Source organism: Lagopus leucura, unplaced genomic scaffold, assembly GCF_019238085.1.
Source record: "Lagopus leucura isolate 7727_CA_CO unplaced genomic scaffold, USGS_WTPT01 Super-Scaffold_100002, whole genome shotgun sequence".
Taxonomy (NCBI): domain Eukaryota; kingdom Metazoa; phylum Chordata; class Aves; order Galliformes; family Phasianidae; genus Lagopus; species Lagopus leucura.
In genome coordinates, this window is record NW_024962263.1 from 10,099,699 (window position 1) to 10,116,509 (window position 16,811).

At 40.3% G+C, this 16,811-nt stretch overlaps 1 protein-coding gene across 6 annotated transcripts in view; it reads right to left on the minus strand.

Annotated features, from left to right (window-relative positions):
* The window catches only part of FARS2 (phenylalanyl-tRNA synthetase 2, mitochondrial), a 231,136-nt gene that overhangs the window by 57,273 nt on the left and 157,052 nt on the right, over positions 1-16,811 (minus strand). The window contains exon 8 of one of the 6 annotated variants that reach the window (XM_042869138.1): positions 4,085-6,845. The exons of the other annotated variants lie outside the window; for them this stretch is intronic. Coding sequence (XP_042725072.1) covers positions 6,803-6,845 — 43 coding nt within the window. The 3' untranslated portion in view covers positions 4,085-6,802. Of the gene's footprint in view, positions 1-4,084; positions 6,846-16,811 lie in introns of those variants that run through there. 6 annotated transcript variants of the gene reach the window in all.

Consider the following 16,811-nt stretch of genomic DNA (forward strand, 5'->3'; position numbering starts at 1 on the left):
ACCCCTGATTTTCTGGTCTCAGTGTGCTGTCTCTTGATTGAATACACAAAAATGCTTGGAACCATTACCACGGTGACAGACAAGCAGCAACCATGTTCTTGGCTTGAACAATTTCAAGGCTCTGTATCCCAGGCATTTCTCAATTAAAGGAGCACAAAGTGGGTTTAAGCACTCCCTTTACAGCATCAGATTTGAATGCAACCAGATTTCAGGAGATCCGGTTAAAAAACTGATTACAAATATGGAGATGGGGGGAAAATGGCAATACCTAGAATGATTGGTTGCAGAAAAAATGCCCAGTCTTCAAAGCTCTGAAAAAATAATCTCAAATTAGTGAGTAAGATCTCGTATATGTTCATATGAGAACACAAACAACTGTTTGGAGCCACACCAAGGATCTAAACAGGCCTGTTTGGTCCACAGCAAAAAATATCCACTCACCCACAAACACAGACACAATTAAACAGCCCTGGTAAGTGGATACTTATCAAATTACAAAAATGAGTCAATGTGTGCATACAGCAGCACAAGCCTCTAACACTCTCCTGGGCTCCATTCCACTTTCAACACAAACATTCGTAAGATGAATGTCACTTCTATGCTTTTTTTTTTTTAATGTTTCAGTATATATCTCTCCTTTATTTCATCCAGCCTCCCCATACAAACTTTTGGCACAGGTACCACGCTCCTGCAAGCAGCTCCAAGATGCTTGGATCTCATCCTGCTTGCCGTGAAGCTGGTTCCCAGTAATTTCACTTGAGGTTGTGCTGCCTTCTGTACTAGAAGCAGCAATGATACAACCTTCTTCGTCTGCCCTCTCTAACCTGCCCACAATTTTCTAGCCCTCCATTATATCCCTTCACTAAATAATCTCTACCAGACGCAGCTCTCTCAGCCATTCCCTTGCTCTGATTATCCTTGTCGTGTTCCTCTGAACTTCCTGTACAACACCTGCTGAAACGCTGATTGTGCAGCACTCAGCCTGCACTCAAAAGGGAGCAGGAAAGCCCCTGACCTCAGTCAGGGCTGCCATCCGTGCACTGGGAAAGTGGCAGTAGCACACTGGATCCATGGCTTCCCGTTCCACTGCACATTCACATCAAGAAGAGCACAGAGCAAACAACCCCACTGACACAGGGGCCCAGTGGGGATTCAGTGGGGCTGCCCTCCAATTCGAACCTGCCTGAGGCAGGAGAAATGCCATGCATGCTTTGCAAATTAATGCATCTCTGTTCAGAAGTCGGTATGCACGAATCTCTTTCTGACTATGCATCCAGATCTGCCCATAGATCAGGAATCATGTTTATTTATTTCAAATGTGAATTCCAATTATAGCACCAAATTATTCTGAGGGGGTAACAACAAAGATGCTGCTTTTGATCCAACATGGATTTATTTCAAAGCATTTCCAACATGCTGCTAAGCAGCAGAAGTTGTAGAATTGTACAACACAAGGCAGGCTGCCAACACCAAGCTCTGCTGCAGCTGAGCAGGCAGAAGTTCAACATAAACAAAAATAATTGAGAATGAAAACTGGGGTAGAGAGAGGGAAGGGGGCTAGACAGACAAACAGCCAAATGCCAGTGCTGAGAAAGAAAATCTAAAAATCACAGACATTCACAGCAAGAACAGCCATCCGTTGTCAGAAGGCAGGAGCTGAACTATCAGTGTGGCTGAAAGTGAAGCCCTCCAGAAAGCAGGAGCAGATTTAATAGCATGTTTTCACATCACTCATTAGAAGAAGAGCACTTAGCTTGCAGAGCTAACTGCTTTACAAGTAAGATAAACTGTTTACTCACCTCTGCATATTTGACTCCGGCCTCTTAGTCGCCTTTGTCACTCACAGGCCTCAGAATTATAAACTTGTGGGATTCATGTCCACAAACTGGCAAACTGAGGTTGACCAGTTGTAATTTTACAGGCAATATACTTGCTTTATTTGCCTTGACCAGGGAAAGATGGAAGTGGATTCTGCTTTTCAGAAATGCCAAAGAAGTGCTTGCTGGAGACTGCTATGTATGGATTTTGCAACTGCAGCCCAGGCAGCAGGGCCAGAGGTTGGATGAGGCTCTAGGCAACCTACTCTAGTATTTGATCTAGCACCCGGCAGCCTTCCTGCTGCAAGGGGATTGGAACTTGACCATCCTTGAAGTCCCTTCCAACCCAAGCCATTCTCTGATTCTATGTTTCCATGAAACCCTGTTGTGAAAGATGGGAATTGCTGAAAGAGATGGGCTCCTCAGACCAACAGAGGGACCCAGGACAGAGCTCTAGTGAGGGTTGACAAACTACTGAGCTCTTTTCAATGGTCCCAGGCCAGAATAATTTGTTTTGGTACATTACAGGCAGCTTTTACTGAACTGTCACCATTTTGTGGTGTTAAAATATTGCTCCTCAGCAGACGCACACAGAATGGAATTTCAAGGAAAAGATATCTGAGAAGGCATCACTGCAATCAAGGGGCCAGGCTGAACTCAGAGAGTGCTTGAATAAGTCTTAGGTTTCCTTAGTGAGACAGCAAGAGTTTCTCATCAAAAAACTTCAGGTTAATATATTTTCTTACAGCTTTGCTACCAGCATCATGTACTGGTGTTCAGAGACTTTCTCAGCCTGTTGCTCACGTATCACTGAAACGAGCAGAAGGAAAACAATATGCATATTTACATATCTGTAGACAAAACGTGAGGGAAATAGCCTTCCCAATTCTACTCCCACCACAACTGAGATTTCAAAGTATAGTATACATTTTTTTCATTTTATAAATGAAAAAACAATTGAGGCAGCACTGGGCAAGATCTATAGTGGCTTTGTATTTTCTTTCCATTGTCGCATCCCAACATCTAGTCTATTTTTTCACCGAGAGTACACAAGAAGTACTTGTAGGAAAAGTAGGGTAAATAACTGCAAAATCTACTGCTGGGCAGAAATAAAATCCAACAACATAATAGTTCGTTGTGGGAAAACCCATCACACCATCCCCCAAAAGATCAAGAAATGTGCTCAGCATGAATGGGGCAAACAAAAGCTAGAATCTTCCCAAAGGAACAAGAAAAAAGCAAGCACTTAAAATATTATAAAATATTATAATGCTAGCATAAAAATCAATGCCGTGTGCTCACTTTGGATACAGATTGACTGACCTCCATAACTAAACAACATAGAAAAGTAATATAGGGTCCTGGAGACAATGACACACAACTGAATTAGGAATGACTGACCAGATGGGAGATGCTTATTTGAAACATGACAAGAGGATGGAATAAACATCGATATACAATATAGAAAAAGTTAAGTAGGAAATATTTTTTACTTTCTAGCACAAAGTCAAACAGAACTTAACCACCTTCCCAATTGAAACCCAGCTTTAAAAAACAATGAATGGATAATTTGTGGAACTAATTGTCTTGAAATACTATTGATGCCAATAAACAACTAGATTAAGACACAAGTGTTTAGGTACATTAATCATTCCCACAGTTCAACTAAAAGCAGTGATTAGCAAATGAAGATTAAGAAGGCATTCTGTAATGGAGAGATCATTTCTTGAAAGCTTATGAAATACATGTCCCTCTGCAGCACCCTAAACTTGCTAATGTTGACAAGGTAACACAACTAGATGAGACCTTCATAGGGTTACTTCAGCACTTGTTTCTAGGCCTGCTACACTATGAGAACTATCTCATGGAAACACACAATAGGTGACTGTCAGATTTTAGATCTGGAAGGACATGCAGTGTATCCTTCAAGGACTGTTTGTGCTCTTATCAGCTATCCTGGATTGGAAATGCCAAACTTCTGTGATTAAGGCAAACTCTTTGTAATTTCAGTTCTGGTTCCTAATGCTTAAGCAAACTAGTCCACACCTTTTGATTTTCTGAGAGTTTATTTTTCATTCTATCCTTACAACTTCAATTTCATGTAGAAGTTATAATCTTGTTATTTTTTGGAGATCCAGAAACAGACTGTAGATAACAACACAGACAAGTGCAGTACACCTCGATCACGCTACATAAGCACATATATTCATTTTGAAGACAGTCTCCTAAAAGTATTAGGATTATTTGTAAAGAGGGTACCCTTCAATAATGGAAATGTTGATAGCCCTGACAGCACACACAAATGCTTGAGAAAGGTAGGCAATAAACCAAACAACATGTGAAGTAATCCCCTTCTTAGCCAAACTTGGCATGATTGCAATAGGAACTGAAAGTTCAACTTTGCAGAGTTAAAGCAGTGGCTATTTATTATCTCCTTTCTGTCCCAGCTGCATGCTTGCAAGACTTGACAGCATCATGACTGCAAACACAGCTAAGCAAAACACATTTTTAGTTATAAACTTATTTGTTCTTTCATGTTCCATTGTTGGCTGGTCTGATGCTTCAAAAGGAGAAAATGTGATAGTTGAATCTGCATTTTTATTTGCCCTTAAAGTTGGCAATGGCTGATTTTTCAGTAAGAGATGATCAGTTTTCACAGTGAGTAAAAATGTGGGTGCACGTGTAGCACAATGTTTATGTGCCTTCTGAAGTTCCAAAATACCAGAATACCAGAAGGACTTTTGAATGCAACTGTAATGCAAATCTCTTTATTAACTACCACTTTACCCTACTGAACAAATGATATACTGATATACAATACAAATGATATAAATGATATACAATACTGAACAAATCATGTCCCTCCTGAATAACAAATGTATTTCTAACAGCAGCGATCGTATTTCTCAGTGGAGAACTGAATTCACTGGCAATAAGGGCCAAGTTCCTGGAAAAGAAATGACTGTGTTATCTGAACACAGATTGGATTTTAATGAGCAAAGGAAACACACAGGACCCAAACCTAATACCACTGAAGTCAATGGGATGTTTTCTACTGATTCCAGTGGGTTGAAGTCCTATTTTGTATTTGTCAACCTTCCAGTTTCAGTGAGACTCAAAGAACAGCTTTCTTCAACAACTGATATTGTGACTTTCTACAACATGAGAATCGCTCCTTTCTTACAAGTAGGAAAAAAATCAATTACTGACAATTTCAGACTGCATTTTCAAAACAACTTTTTGGGATGACACTCAGTAAGCTCACCTTGTGCCAAACATCCTTGTGAAGAAAATGCAGTTAAGTGCTACAGAGAAATTACAGACCTCTCCACTGATCACTTGGAAGTGTCTTGCTGACAGCATATTTTATTTTCAAGTTTACTTACTGTAGTTTTCACGTGTTACAGCACCGGAATCTGTAACTGGTGGAAGGTGTTGGGACAAATCAATGTATTGGAACAGAGATGTAGCACCGATGATGATTTACATAAGACTTTTTCATTTACTTTAAAAGAGCTTATTCCCTATCTTTATGATATTTTTCTCTTTACTATTGAGCTTTGAAAGCCTTTACTTAAGTATATGCGTGACCTGATTATCAAGGAAGTTTGCTAATGAAATTAATAAAGTACATGTAAGCTTTGAGTTGAGGACACAGTTTTTCAGTTAAAACTGCCATCAGTCATGATGGTAGCATCTCTCTAAGGTGCTGCTGCACTCCATTGGCAGTCTGCTATGCAAACACATCAACAAACAAGTGTTCTTCAGAACCATTTAACAGCATTTCCTTCATCTGATATCCCAAGCAATCATGAATTCTAGCTCTTATTCAATCAAACTTTCCACTGCTTTGGCTACTTGGTTATCACAGAATAGGTGCTTACATAACCTTTTGTTGACGATGCTTCTTTTCATTCGGTAATTACAATAAGGAAAAGCAAACAGTAGAAATTCTCCATAGCAAGACTAAAAAGTTAGTCCAATTAGTTTGAATTTGCAAGTCAAAGCAGATCTATTTTTATTTTAGAAAGAGAATCCCTGCCAAAAAATTATCATTAAATGAAAGGGGAATCAGAAACAAACACATGTTAATTTGAAGCTGCTATAATCTCCAGACACAGCAACTTTCAGGTTTCTGGAGTAAAGCACTGTCACACCAAAATCTGTCACAGAACTCTGGATTTAAGGACCAAGATTTATATCCTTTGAGAAAGAGCACATTCTTGGTGTCCAACACGCTGCTTGATGAGACTGCTCACCAGCTGCAGGTCCCTCCATCGGAGAGGGAAATGGTGCAAGGGAATACCTGGGTAGGCACCTCCCCTTCAGGGAAAGTGTTGGCACTCTGAACACATTTGAAAATCTAACTACAGTAGCAAAATAGCATGCAGGAGTTGTGGTTGCACCTGTTTCTCTTATGCACTTTTTTAAATCTCTCAGAGAAGGTTGAAAAATAAAGTGTTTAGTGAATTCTTTTTTGGTCTAAGTTTCAGAAATATGAAACAGGTCTTATTTGCAGAAGTGCTAAACACAAACTTCTGAGAATTGTGGCCCTTTATAGCCTCTTAATTCAGTTTTCCAGAAACGTTGGTAGTCATCTATGAAGATATCAGCCTGTTTTAATTATGGTGCTTTTTCCTTGTCTACATTTTTCACCTTTGCTTTCCTGACTTTTCCACACCTTTCACTGGCCAGAGCCAGTGCTCCACGTAAAATTCAACTGTAGCAGAACTGTGTTTTTTAAGTCAAGAAATTTCACCCTGTGATCACACTGTCAAACTCAGAAACATAACTGTAAGTTCAAAGTCTTGAAAAGTCTTGAAAGAAGCGCTATGATATTCTGAATCATTCTGAGTCTTCAGCTAGCTTATGTGGATAAGGTCACTTGGACTTTTGGGTCTTTACAAGTAGAACATCACTAGAAACAGGAGAAGCTGTTTGCTTCAACTTCTTCCACGTATGAACTTCTTTGCTTCAGCTAGAAATTAACCATCATGCATCCTGCAAGTCTTTGAGCTGCTAGAATGACTGCAAATGAGAAAAATAAAAATGAGAAAGAGAATAGACATTGAAACCGAACGTAGAAAAAAAATCGAGTGAGGAAAGAAATACTAATTACCCAGAAAAAACCTTTAAAACAGATACTGTTCTGATGTTTTGTATTGATTTTCCATTCAGTATTTGCCTAGGTTGATATTTCTGCATCTAGTACACAGAAATGTTCTTTTCTCCAGAGAGAGTACATTGCATATAACTGAATTGACCTTGTGCATTAGAGGGAAGATTAAACAGCAAATAAACCCAGGTTCCAGGCATATTTCAAAGACAGGAGACTGAAAACTGCATATATTTATAAGAGTTGGATAATTATGCAACAGTGAAGTAGCTAATCTACTTGTACCGAATCAGATTAGAAACTTATCCCTAAAATCATAGAATCATAGAATCACTCAGGTTGGAAAAGGCCTTAAATATCATTGAGTCCAACCAAAAATGTTCTCCACCGAGCTGAAACTGGATTTACCTGAAAGTCAGCACAAAGAACTGGGTTAGCAATCACAAAAGACCTTAAATTTGTAATGTTAAATATCTCCCACTTCAGAACTGCATAAACACATGTTGACTTTGCAGCCCCAAATGGCTACTACAGTGATCTGCCAGGCTAACATTCACCCTCACAACTGTAATTCATATTCAGGAAATGGACTATAAGAGCCCAGAAGGATCTACTGAGGTCTAGAGAGGAAAGAGCTGTTTAAAAAGCAAAGTTTAGAAATGTGCAGACATTGTACACATTTAAACATACATGAAATAGATATTGCCATACTAAGGTATTATGAAGACACCATTTAATCCAGTATCCTGCTGATAGAATTGTCTTCTAACAGATGTTTCAGAGCTCTATGAAATACAACAGTGACTTTTATAAATACTGCAGGTTCATAATGCATACTGGGATTTCATGACCCGAAGCAGATGTCACTTATGTTTTAAAGCATGAGAATTGACAGCCTTTGCAATTTCTGTGTAACCACACAGGTTTATTTGTCTGAAAGACACCCAGTACTGCAGACATTTCACATCATGCTGCACATTCTAGTTAGCTTTTAGAATATTTCCTCTTGGACCAATAGAATGGAGAAAGTTGGTCCCACTGGTTTGTTTCATCACTTTCATTTTTTAAACATCTCTCATTAAAACTTCATTATTTTTTTTTCAAATGAAATTACTTTCTGTTCAATGACTTTTTTCTCTGTGATTCAGAGCATCATCTTCCTCCAAAAGCTGTGCACTGAAATACTCATGACCTAACTCTTCAAACACTCTGAGGAGAATTAGTATTACGATCTAAAACAACTTACAAAACACAAACTCTGTAAGTTGATTTTTCAAAGTGTCCCATTAATTTCCAAAAAATTCCTGGCTTCTATGAATGATAGCAAGGGCATCGTTTTGAACGGTTTGGACCACACAGTGGGAACTACTAATACTCAGAAGCTCTGAAAAGTGAGGACTTATAAAACCAAACCCACAAACATTTGCATTAGGAAACACTAGGAAAAATGTCTGCCTAACTGATACAGCTCACAGTTGGCTTTGAGAAATTGAGTCTAGCCATTAATTTAATTCAAGAACAACTTGAATATTCTGTGACATCCTCGCTGGTTTTCACTTGCTCAGTGTACATCCCACCTATTCAACACAACTGACAGTATCACCATGACCCAAACTGATGGATTTCCTGTGTGCCACCCCACTGTGGCTTCAGACACACCGCACAGTTCTTTGGCTCCTGGTTTACCAGTCTGCGAGATGAGAAAGCCAGCGTCTCTGATGAGAACCATGAGACCATATATAGTTATGAAAAAAGACACAGAGCTCCATTAAATCTATCTCCCTTCTGGTGCTCGTTCACAAAGTATGAAAACAAAGTATTGAAGTATTACCAGGTATGAACAGTCACTCATTTCCTTACTACCCATCCATTCGTCCCACACATGCACTAATGGACACAAAAATACTAAACAAATCTTTTATTCATCCTCAGAATATTTTTAAAAGGTACCTTTCCCTTGCATTTCTGTCTAATGCCTGATAAATAATAGATCATTTGCATGGTGTTAGTGTTAATGTTAGCAGACAGCATTTGAGAGAAGAAGGACAGAAACCTGAATTCTGGAGGTATTCAGAGCACCAGCAGCCACCATCAAGATGTACATTCTGCAGCCCAGGTGCATCTCCATCAATATGCAACTTAGAGACTCCACAGTGACATGATTTCTGTTCTTTTTACCCAGATAAGTGGATGATCAGCTCTTAATAGAACTTGGCAATAATTTTCTTCAGCTATTTAAAGTTAGCTGGTAGGTTAAAATACTAAACAATGTGAAGACATTGTGATCTACTCCACAAATGATGACATTTATTTGTTCTGAAATTAAAGCACATCTTGTTTCTTCAGCTTAAATGCTGACATTTTCCAGCAAGAAGACAACTAACCTGTGAGCTGCTTAATACTTTGACTCAACTTCAAGAAATCTTCTCTAGCTATAACATGTCGTCTGGGTTTTTTCCCACAAAAAACGTGTTCTGGATCCATAAAATAAGAACAGCAGGATTTATTGCTATATCTACCTCTCCTTCCAGAGCAATACTGCATAGTGAAGAGGGGCTTAAAAATACTTTTCCTCTCGTCTCTCATTATGGTAGCATTACAGAATATATGTTTGCTGAATGTACCCTAACAATTACAGATCTGGCCATCCTATTATCAGCCTTTACACAGTTTTTGATGCTCCATTCAGGAGATGAGAACAAACATCCGTATTTCCAACAGGCACCATGTGTGCAGTTCTCAACATGCAGAGGACAATGGTGTCCTTCTTAAGCCTGAGAAATGCTTGATGGCTGTCTATCTCAGTACTTTGACAACCTCCTGTGACTCAAATGATTCTTGCAAGACGTAAGCCCATGGTACTAGTTCTACTTTCCCAAACAGATTTCCATGAAGAATTCAAGAGAACTTGAGAAAAAACTCAGAATTAGTTACAAAAGCATTCTTCACAGTGCTGGCATGCTACAATAAATGAACTTATAACATTTCCATACTAAACATAATTTAAAAACTGACTAAGGAGAAATGGTGCAAAACCTATAGGAAGGTTATGTCCATTTGCTGAAGTGAAACTAGTTTCAGGCACAGATTGAAGACCTTGCCAAAACACATAGCCTTCCCCAACCGCATTCTCATCTAGCAACTCCAACGTGCAGGACAGGCAACCATTGGCAGTGGCTTTGACAAGACTCACTCTCCTTAACTTCCCAGTCTGTTGAGGAGGGATGACCAACTAAGATGTTAATCAGGGAAAATGGATAGGGTAGAGCTCAACAAAAGCAGAGGGATATTGCATCCTACTGTCAAGGCAGAGAGAAGAACCGAGTGAAGAACACATAGGCAAAGGCAGATGGAAACAGAGCAATGGATAAGGTGGAGGAAATTCTTTCCAGGAGTGATACAAAGAAATGGTCAAAGCACTAGGTGAAAAAAAGGTCTGTCTCATAACACGCAAATTTTGCTTCCACTCATGCTGCTGAGTAGAGCACTTTCAAAAGGCACTGTTAGAATAAACTGATTTCAAGCTCCTCAGAGAATGCCATATTTAACATCAAACAAATGTGATTACAAAAGCTTTCACTCTATCTCTGATGTATTCCGAGCCATTGTAATGCTTCTCAAGCTCTAATATGCTCACAATTATGCACCGCAAAAACAGTTTTGCACAGTAGTAGTCTTAACCACTTTGTCTACAAGGACAGTGAATCACTAAGTCTTACCTGAACTTACCAGTAGCCACAAGCCTATTCCTAACCTCTCTGCATCCTCTGGCAGCTGACTCGTTTAGCCATTTTTCACCGGCCCACTGCTTGTCAATAAATCACTGTGCTAACTCTGCGATGCCTCCTGTGAAGTGCTTTGGGAACTGTATCACAGATTTCTGAGCAGTGTCTGAGACCTGGTGCTGAACGGCTGACTCCAGGTTGACATGATGAAAAAAGGTTAAGCTCTTCAGCCGAGCAGCATCTTAGAAAGATTCATTGTGACTCCAGCTATCCCTTTTCTATAGCAAAGCTATCCTCTGTATCTGCCTGAATACATAAGGGAGTTGACATTTGTCTTCCGTGTGGCTCATGTACTTAAGTTTTCCTCTCTTCTCATTACCCATGAAGGGTGATTACATTTCTTACGGAATATCACTGGTGATACATCACACTTCAGGACTGTGTTCCCCCTGCTCTAATGGAAACCTGTGGTTACCTCATCTTTCTCCTTTCTTCAATACCAGTCCTCCCACAAGTCTGCATGCTAGCCACCAGCATCCTACCAAAGAAGAATAATGGGACTCCCACTAAAGCTCATTAATAGTAAATTATTTTCAGTTAGTGAAGGCAATTTTCTCAGTGAAGTCTCCAAAGAGGCAGGACTGCACAGCAAACACTGTCTGCCCCACAATTGATTTGAATGTAGTGGTCTGAAGGAAACCTCAGACTTCAATAGTGAGCCATTAATGGCTGTTTGTATGGTGCTGGTCTGAACACTGAGAAAAGGAGGAAAGGTACGTTCTTTCTTTTATGATTGGTTGATTATTCTTTTTTTCTTTTCAGACAAACACTGGAAGGTCTGAATGAGCAGTCACAAGTGGTAGAAAAAGCCCTAAGTCCAATAACTCCCACTTAATCGCATAAAGAAGGATTTTATTTAGTTTTTCCTTCTTGGTAAAACAAAAGAGAAGGCATTTACTGGTATTTTTGAAGTCTGTCTTACTGGCAGATGAAACAAGAGATGCGCCCAGAATAAGCAGATGATGAACAGTTCAAGGACATGCTGTTTCTAAAGGACAGACACTGTCCCTTTCTGACTGCTCTGATAGCTCATTATTACAATTCCAGATTTAGGCAGGGAACAGTTATTTTCGGGACTTCTGAAGCAACCTGAGGAAATTAGGCATATGAATCCACAGTGGAATTCAAAAGCTCTAGGCCAAGCATTTAAAAACCTTTGAAGAAGATGCTTAATAAAAATTTGCAGACAGATTCCAAGTCTACACATGTACACATATTAAACACAGCACTGAAAAAGTATACTTCCATATCAAACAGTACGTTCTGGCTCGTGCTGTAACAGTGTATGCTCACATTTCCTATCTCTGACCTCACCCAGGAGATACTATAAAGAAAAGGAACAGAAATGGTCGAAATTCAGAATGTCTACAACATTAAAGAATTAAAATCTTTTCAGTTCAAATTTCTCAAAAACAAAACCAAGCAGATGGCTGGCCTGTGCTCAGTGATTGCTCCCACTACTGCACAGGATACTTGGAACAACCGAACTCAGAAACAGCCCTGGCAGAGGGCAGCAAGGCATCGAGACTGCTATAATATGAGAAGTCCCAGATACCCCAGAGCCGTTTAGCAACCAGCACAGCCCAGACACCTTGTATTTAAAGGCATGAGCAGGAGACTGAGCTCCTTTATACATCTAGGGAAGTAGGATGAAAACCTCACCACCTCATCACGTAGGTGGCAGATTGTCTGGACTCTGGCAGGACATGACCAGAACTCATTTGTCTTCAAAAAGTAACTCTGTCAGGGCAGACCAGCGTTCCCTCTGAACAAATTTGGCCAGAAAGTCACTGGTCACCCCTAAGCAGGAGCTGCTATGAGCGTGGAACTGCTGTTTCTATACAGCTGTTTTCGAAGAAGAAAAAACAGGGATGAGAAGGAAGTGGTTTGAGCCACTCTGAATGTGGCTGGGGTTGCTTCTGAACGCAAATCAAGCAAACACCACTGGCTATCCATCAGGTTGGCTTGGGGCACTGGGGAATGCCTGACACACACAGATCAGGATTGAAATGCTCTCAGAAGCATGCAGCCTCCATCATAGGCATGTTTTCCAAATTTCTTTTGTTGTAAGGCAAAAGAAATTACTATCAAAGTTCTTCACAGGTAACATTTTTCCAGGTTATGACAAGAAAAAAAGAAGAGGGACTGAGGGGCACTAATGTAATGAGGCTTTAACTAGCCACAATATGTTCATGATCTCCTGTGACAGTTGAAGAAAAGGTAAGAAGTCAATCCATGACCAGAAACAGTCTCTCAAAAATTGACTTCATGACTTTCACTCATTTCATCAAATGAAAAAATTCCAGAACTGGAGAACAGAGTTCATTAACAGCAAACCAGTCCTCTGACAGCTATTGTCAAAAGCAGCTTCTGTGTTTATTTTGTACAGAAGCTGCTGCTGGGACTTTGTCAGTTCAGCAGATAAAGGTAATCTTGAATCCCACAGCAAATTGTAAAGTGCTCAGGCTGAAGAATAACCAGGCGTTCTGGGACTGAAGTGATTGTTTTAATTTGTGTAATATCAGCAGCAAGCAGCACTTTAGAATTATTCTGCCTAATTCATCTGCGCCAGGAGAAAGACAAAACCATGATAGAAAAGAGTCTTCAAGAAACGGGCCCACAAGAACCTAGTAAGATTTAACAAGTGCAAGGTGTCACACTTGTGTTGGGACAATCCCAGATAAGAGTATAGACTGGGAGAAGGACTCCTTCAGGGCAGCCCCGTGGAGAAGAACATGGGAGCTCTGCTGGACAAAAAATCTGGATGTGAGCCAGCAGTGTGCACTTGGAGCCCGGAAAGCCAGCAGTATCCTGGGCTGCAGCAAAAGAGGGATGGCTTACAGGGATAGAGAGGTGTGGATGAGAGAAGAAGCTGTGGTGCCCCATCGCTGGAGGTGCTCAAGGCCAGGTTGGATGGGGCTCTGGGGAGCCCGAGCTGGTGGGTGGCTCTGCCTACAGCAGGGGGTTGGAATTGGGCAAGCTTTGAGGTTCCTTCCAGCCCAACCCATTCTGTGATTCCATGAAATTAAGCAGATCTCAAAGTATTTGATTTCATGTATGTTTTGATAAGGGAAGGTGCAAGAAATCCAGGGATAAAAAGGAAAATAATATTATTACATAGATTCTATGATTCTATGCTTTGACAGAACAGTCAGCAGGATCTGACTTTTCCCTGTCACATCTGTTCTTTTTATTATTTGGGAAAGAAGAGGTTGCCAGAGTCCTCATAAAGTTTCCAAATATGAGGCAACAGTACACCTACCTAACAGCATTCCAGCAGTCAACACACTTCCTCTTACTTCATTTAACAGACTGTTATAAACGTGCAGATCTCACTGCAGAAGTGTGCAAGTAACTCACTCAAAAGCAAGAATAAATGTTTCCTTACCTATTCTGCACTTATATTTTTAACAACGAAGACGTCAAAATGCAGCAAATCAATTCCACCCACCTCTTACTGTCTCCCACACTGTTTTTCTGTGTATTTTTAGTTGTTGTGATTAAAAATTTACCCCTCCGGTACCAGTGAGGACACACTGCATTTCTTGATTACAGTTTTGTATACTTTTTTTCAGCCAACCCCCAGATCTCCCTTACAAAGAAAACTGTGGAGGCATACCCTTCCTTCCTTTCCTTCTCTTTCTACAGAAAAAGACACGTTAGAATGAAATTTTAAAGAATCAGGTCCCAGACTGGTAGGAAATCCACCTCTCTGTGCAGAACTCAAAAAACACTTCTTCAGAATAGGGATGTGAGCCTGTCTCACTTGACGAGATTATGCAAGGTATCAAGGAGAAAGAGATGCAGCATGCTGAGAAGGACTGCTCTCCAGCCTCTCATCCCCTGGTCTGAACACACAGCCAGGGCTGCCCCATCCCAAGTGCAGAATCTGGCACCTACTCTTGCTAAACCTCAAGTGTCTGGCAATTGCCCAGCTCTCTCATTTGTCAAGATCTCTTTGCAAAGCTTCTCTGCCCTACAGGGAGTCAACAGCCCTTCCCAATGTACTGTCATCCACAAACTCACTTAATGTGAATTCAAGTCCTGTATCCAAATCATTTGTAAGAACACTTTAGAGAACTGATCCTAAAATGGAGCCCTGGGGTACCTCACTAGTGACTGGTCACCAGCCTGATGTAACTCCTTTTACTATCTTTTTTCTTTACTACTCCTGCAATTTCATGTGTGTGTGACTGCAATGCTAAATTTCACGTCTCAGAAACACAAAACAGTGCTTGTGCTGGAATTCTCTTGATGTCAGCTGTTTTGCTTACTAGAGGCAGAGACTCTTCTATCCTTTGATTACCGTCCAGCCAGTCTTCAATTTCTCTGTAGTGAAGACTATTTCCTTTCTGAAAGTCTTGACCACTGCGAAGGGGACTATTTTCTGACTGAACTTCTGAAGGACATTCAGACTGATTAGAAATAAGTGATTAACAGAAGATCTGCCATTGCAAAAAAAGTAAGTGAAAATAAGGGAAAAAATGACTGATTCTTCTTCTTTTAGTATCAAAGGATTCTCTTTGTTTTTGCAAATGTTTGTTCACCAGAATGTTCCAAAGTGAAAAATGTCAGTAGCAAAACCTTATTCATTGTGTATTTGCACAGTAATGCCTAAAGGTCCCGGAAGATCTCTGAGGATTTGAAAGAAACAAATTCAGCCAGGTAGCAGAAACAGTGCCGTTACCTTCCGGTGGCTGGTCACACACGGGTCCCACAGCACTCAGGAAATGACAACTCAAAGCAAATCAAAGTGAGCTGATTTTACAAAACATGCACAGACAATAACATTTCACTGATTGAATACATGAAAATCTCACTGTTTGCAGCTATTGTTTCAAGTAAAGGAGATCTTAAATTTGCAAGGTGAACATTGGAAAATATTTTGCTGACTGCTATTGGACATTTCTTCTTGATTCAGCATGTCATACAGATACTCCAATACTGTTCCTGCCTTAATTTCACTCAATTTCCTGGGCATTTCAGCAAAGCCACAACTAGCTCCTCATATCCATTAATTTATTCTTCATATCGCCTGGATATCAGGTGTGATGCAGCCATACTGTGCATTATTCACACTGAGTGAAGTTACATCAACTGTAGTCTCAGCCTGGTATGGCACTGATTCCACAAATGACAGTGACACAGGTGACAGTGGATCTTACTTTCTCATACACATTGGGTCACGCTGCTCCATGATGGTCTTTTACGCAAGGAGAGATGAGAAGGTATCAACAGCAGATGGGATTGTCTTCTGATCTGACCAGTCTCGTGTATAACTCACTCCCTTTCTCAGATTCATGCTCTGTATGCACGAGCCACACCTCATATGTGCTGCTCCTCCCCTACTTACGTAAGCCCTATTCCCAGATTTCCCATATGGATGGAAGGTCAGTCGATCCCCTGACCAGTTCCCTGGAATCCCAAAGATTGTTTAGCTGCTGGGATCCATAGGGCCGTCTCCTCTTTTGTGATACCTCATGAACACATTTGTACCGAGTAGGGAATATGGGATTGCAGACACCTGAGAGGTCCATGCTCTCCTTTCAGTTCAAAACTTTTGAATCAAAAGGAACATATGTGGTTGGAATAGCTGAGACAAAACTGAAGGGTTCTGCGAATCACAGGACTCTTGCTGAGCATCCCGACAGTTATCTTAGTTTTCAGAATGTCTTCACCTACCTCCATTCAGTTAAACCCAGTTCTCTGCTTGGAACAGAGACCTTGGATTACTTTGCTTTGTCTGCTTGCTGACATGGAATACAGAGGAACAACAAAATTCAAGAGAGGTAAACACAGAAATGTCTACACCTCCTACCTAATGCTAGTATTTTACTTTCTAATAGGGAAAACTTGTTTTTCCACCTCAAAGTGAAATGAATTTCTGCTTGTAACATTTTACAATTAATCTAGCCTTACCAGGCTGGCATCTATCACAATTAGTTTCAGCTGTCAAGGAAAACAAAAACAAAAATATCTGCAGTCTAAACCGAACCAAAAGTTTATTTTCTGGAAAGCCTTACTCACATATCTCACAATACTCAGTTTGCCTTAATGCCGTGTCTTGTTTAGTTAAGTTTATCTAAGAGGCAC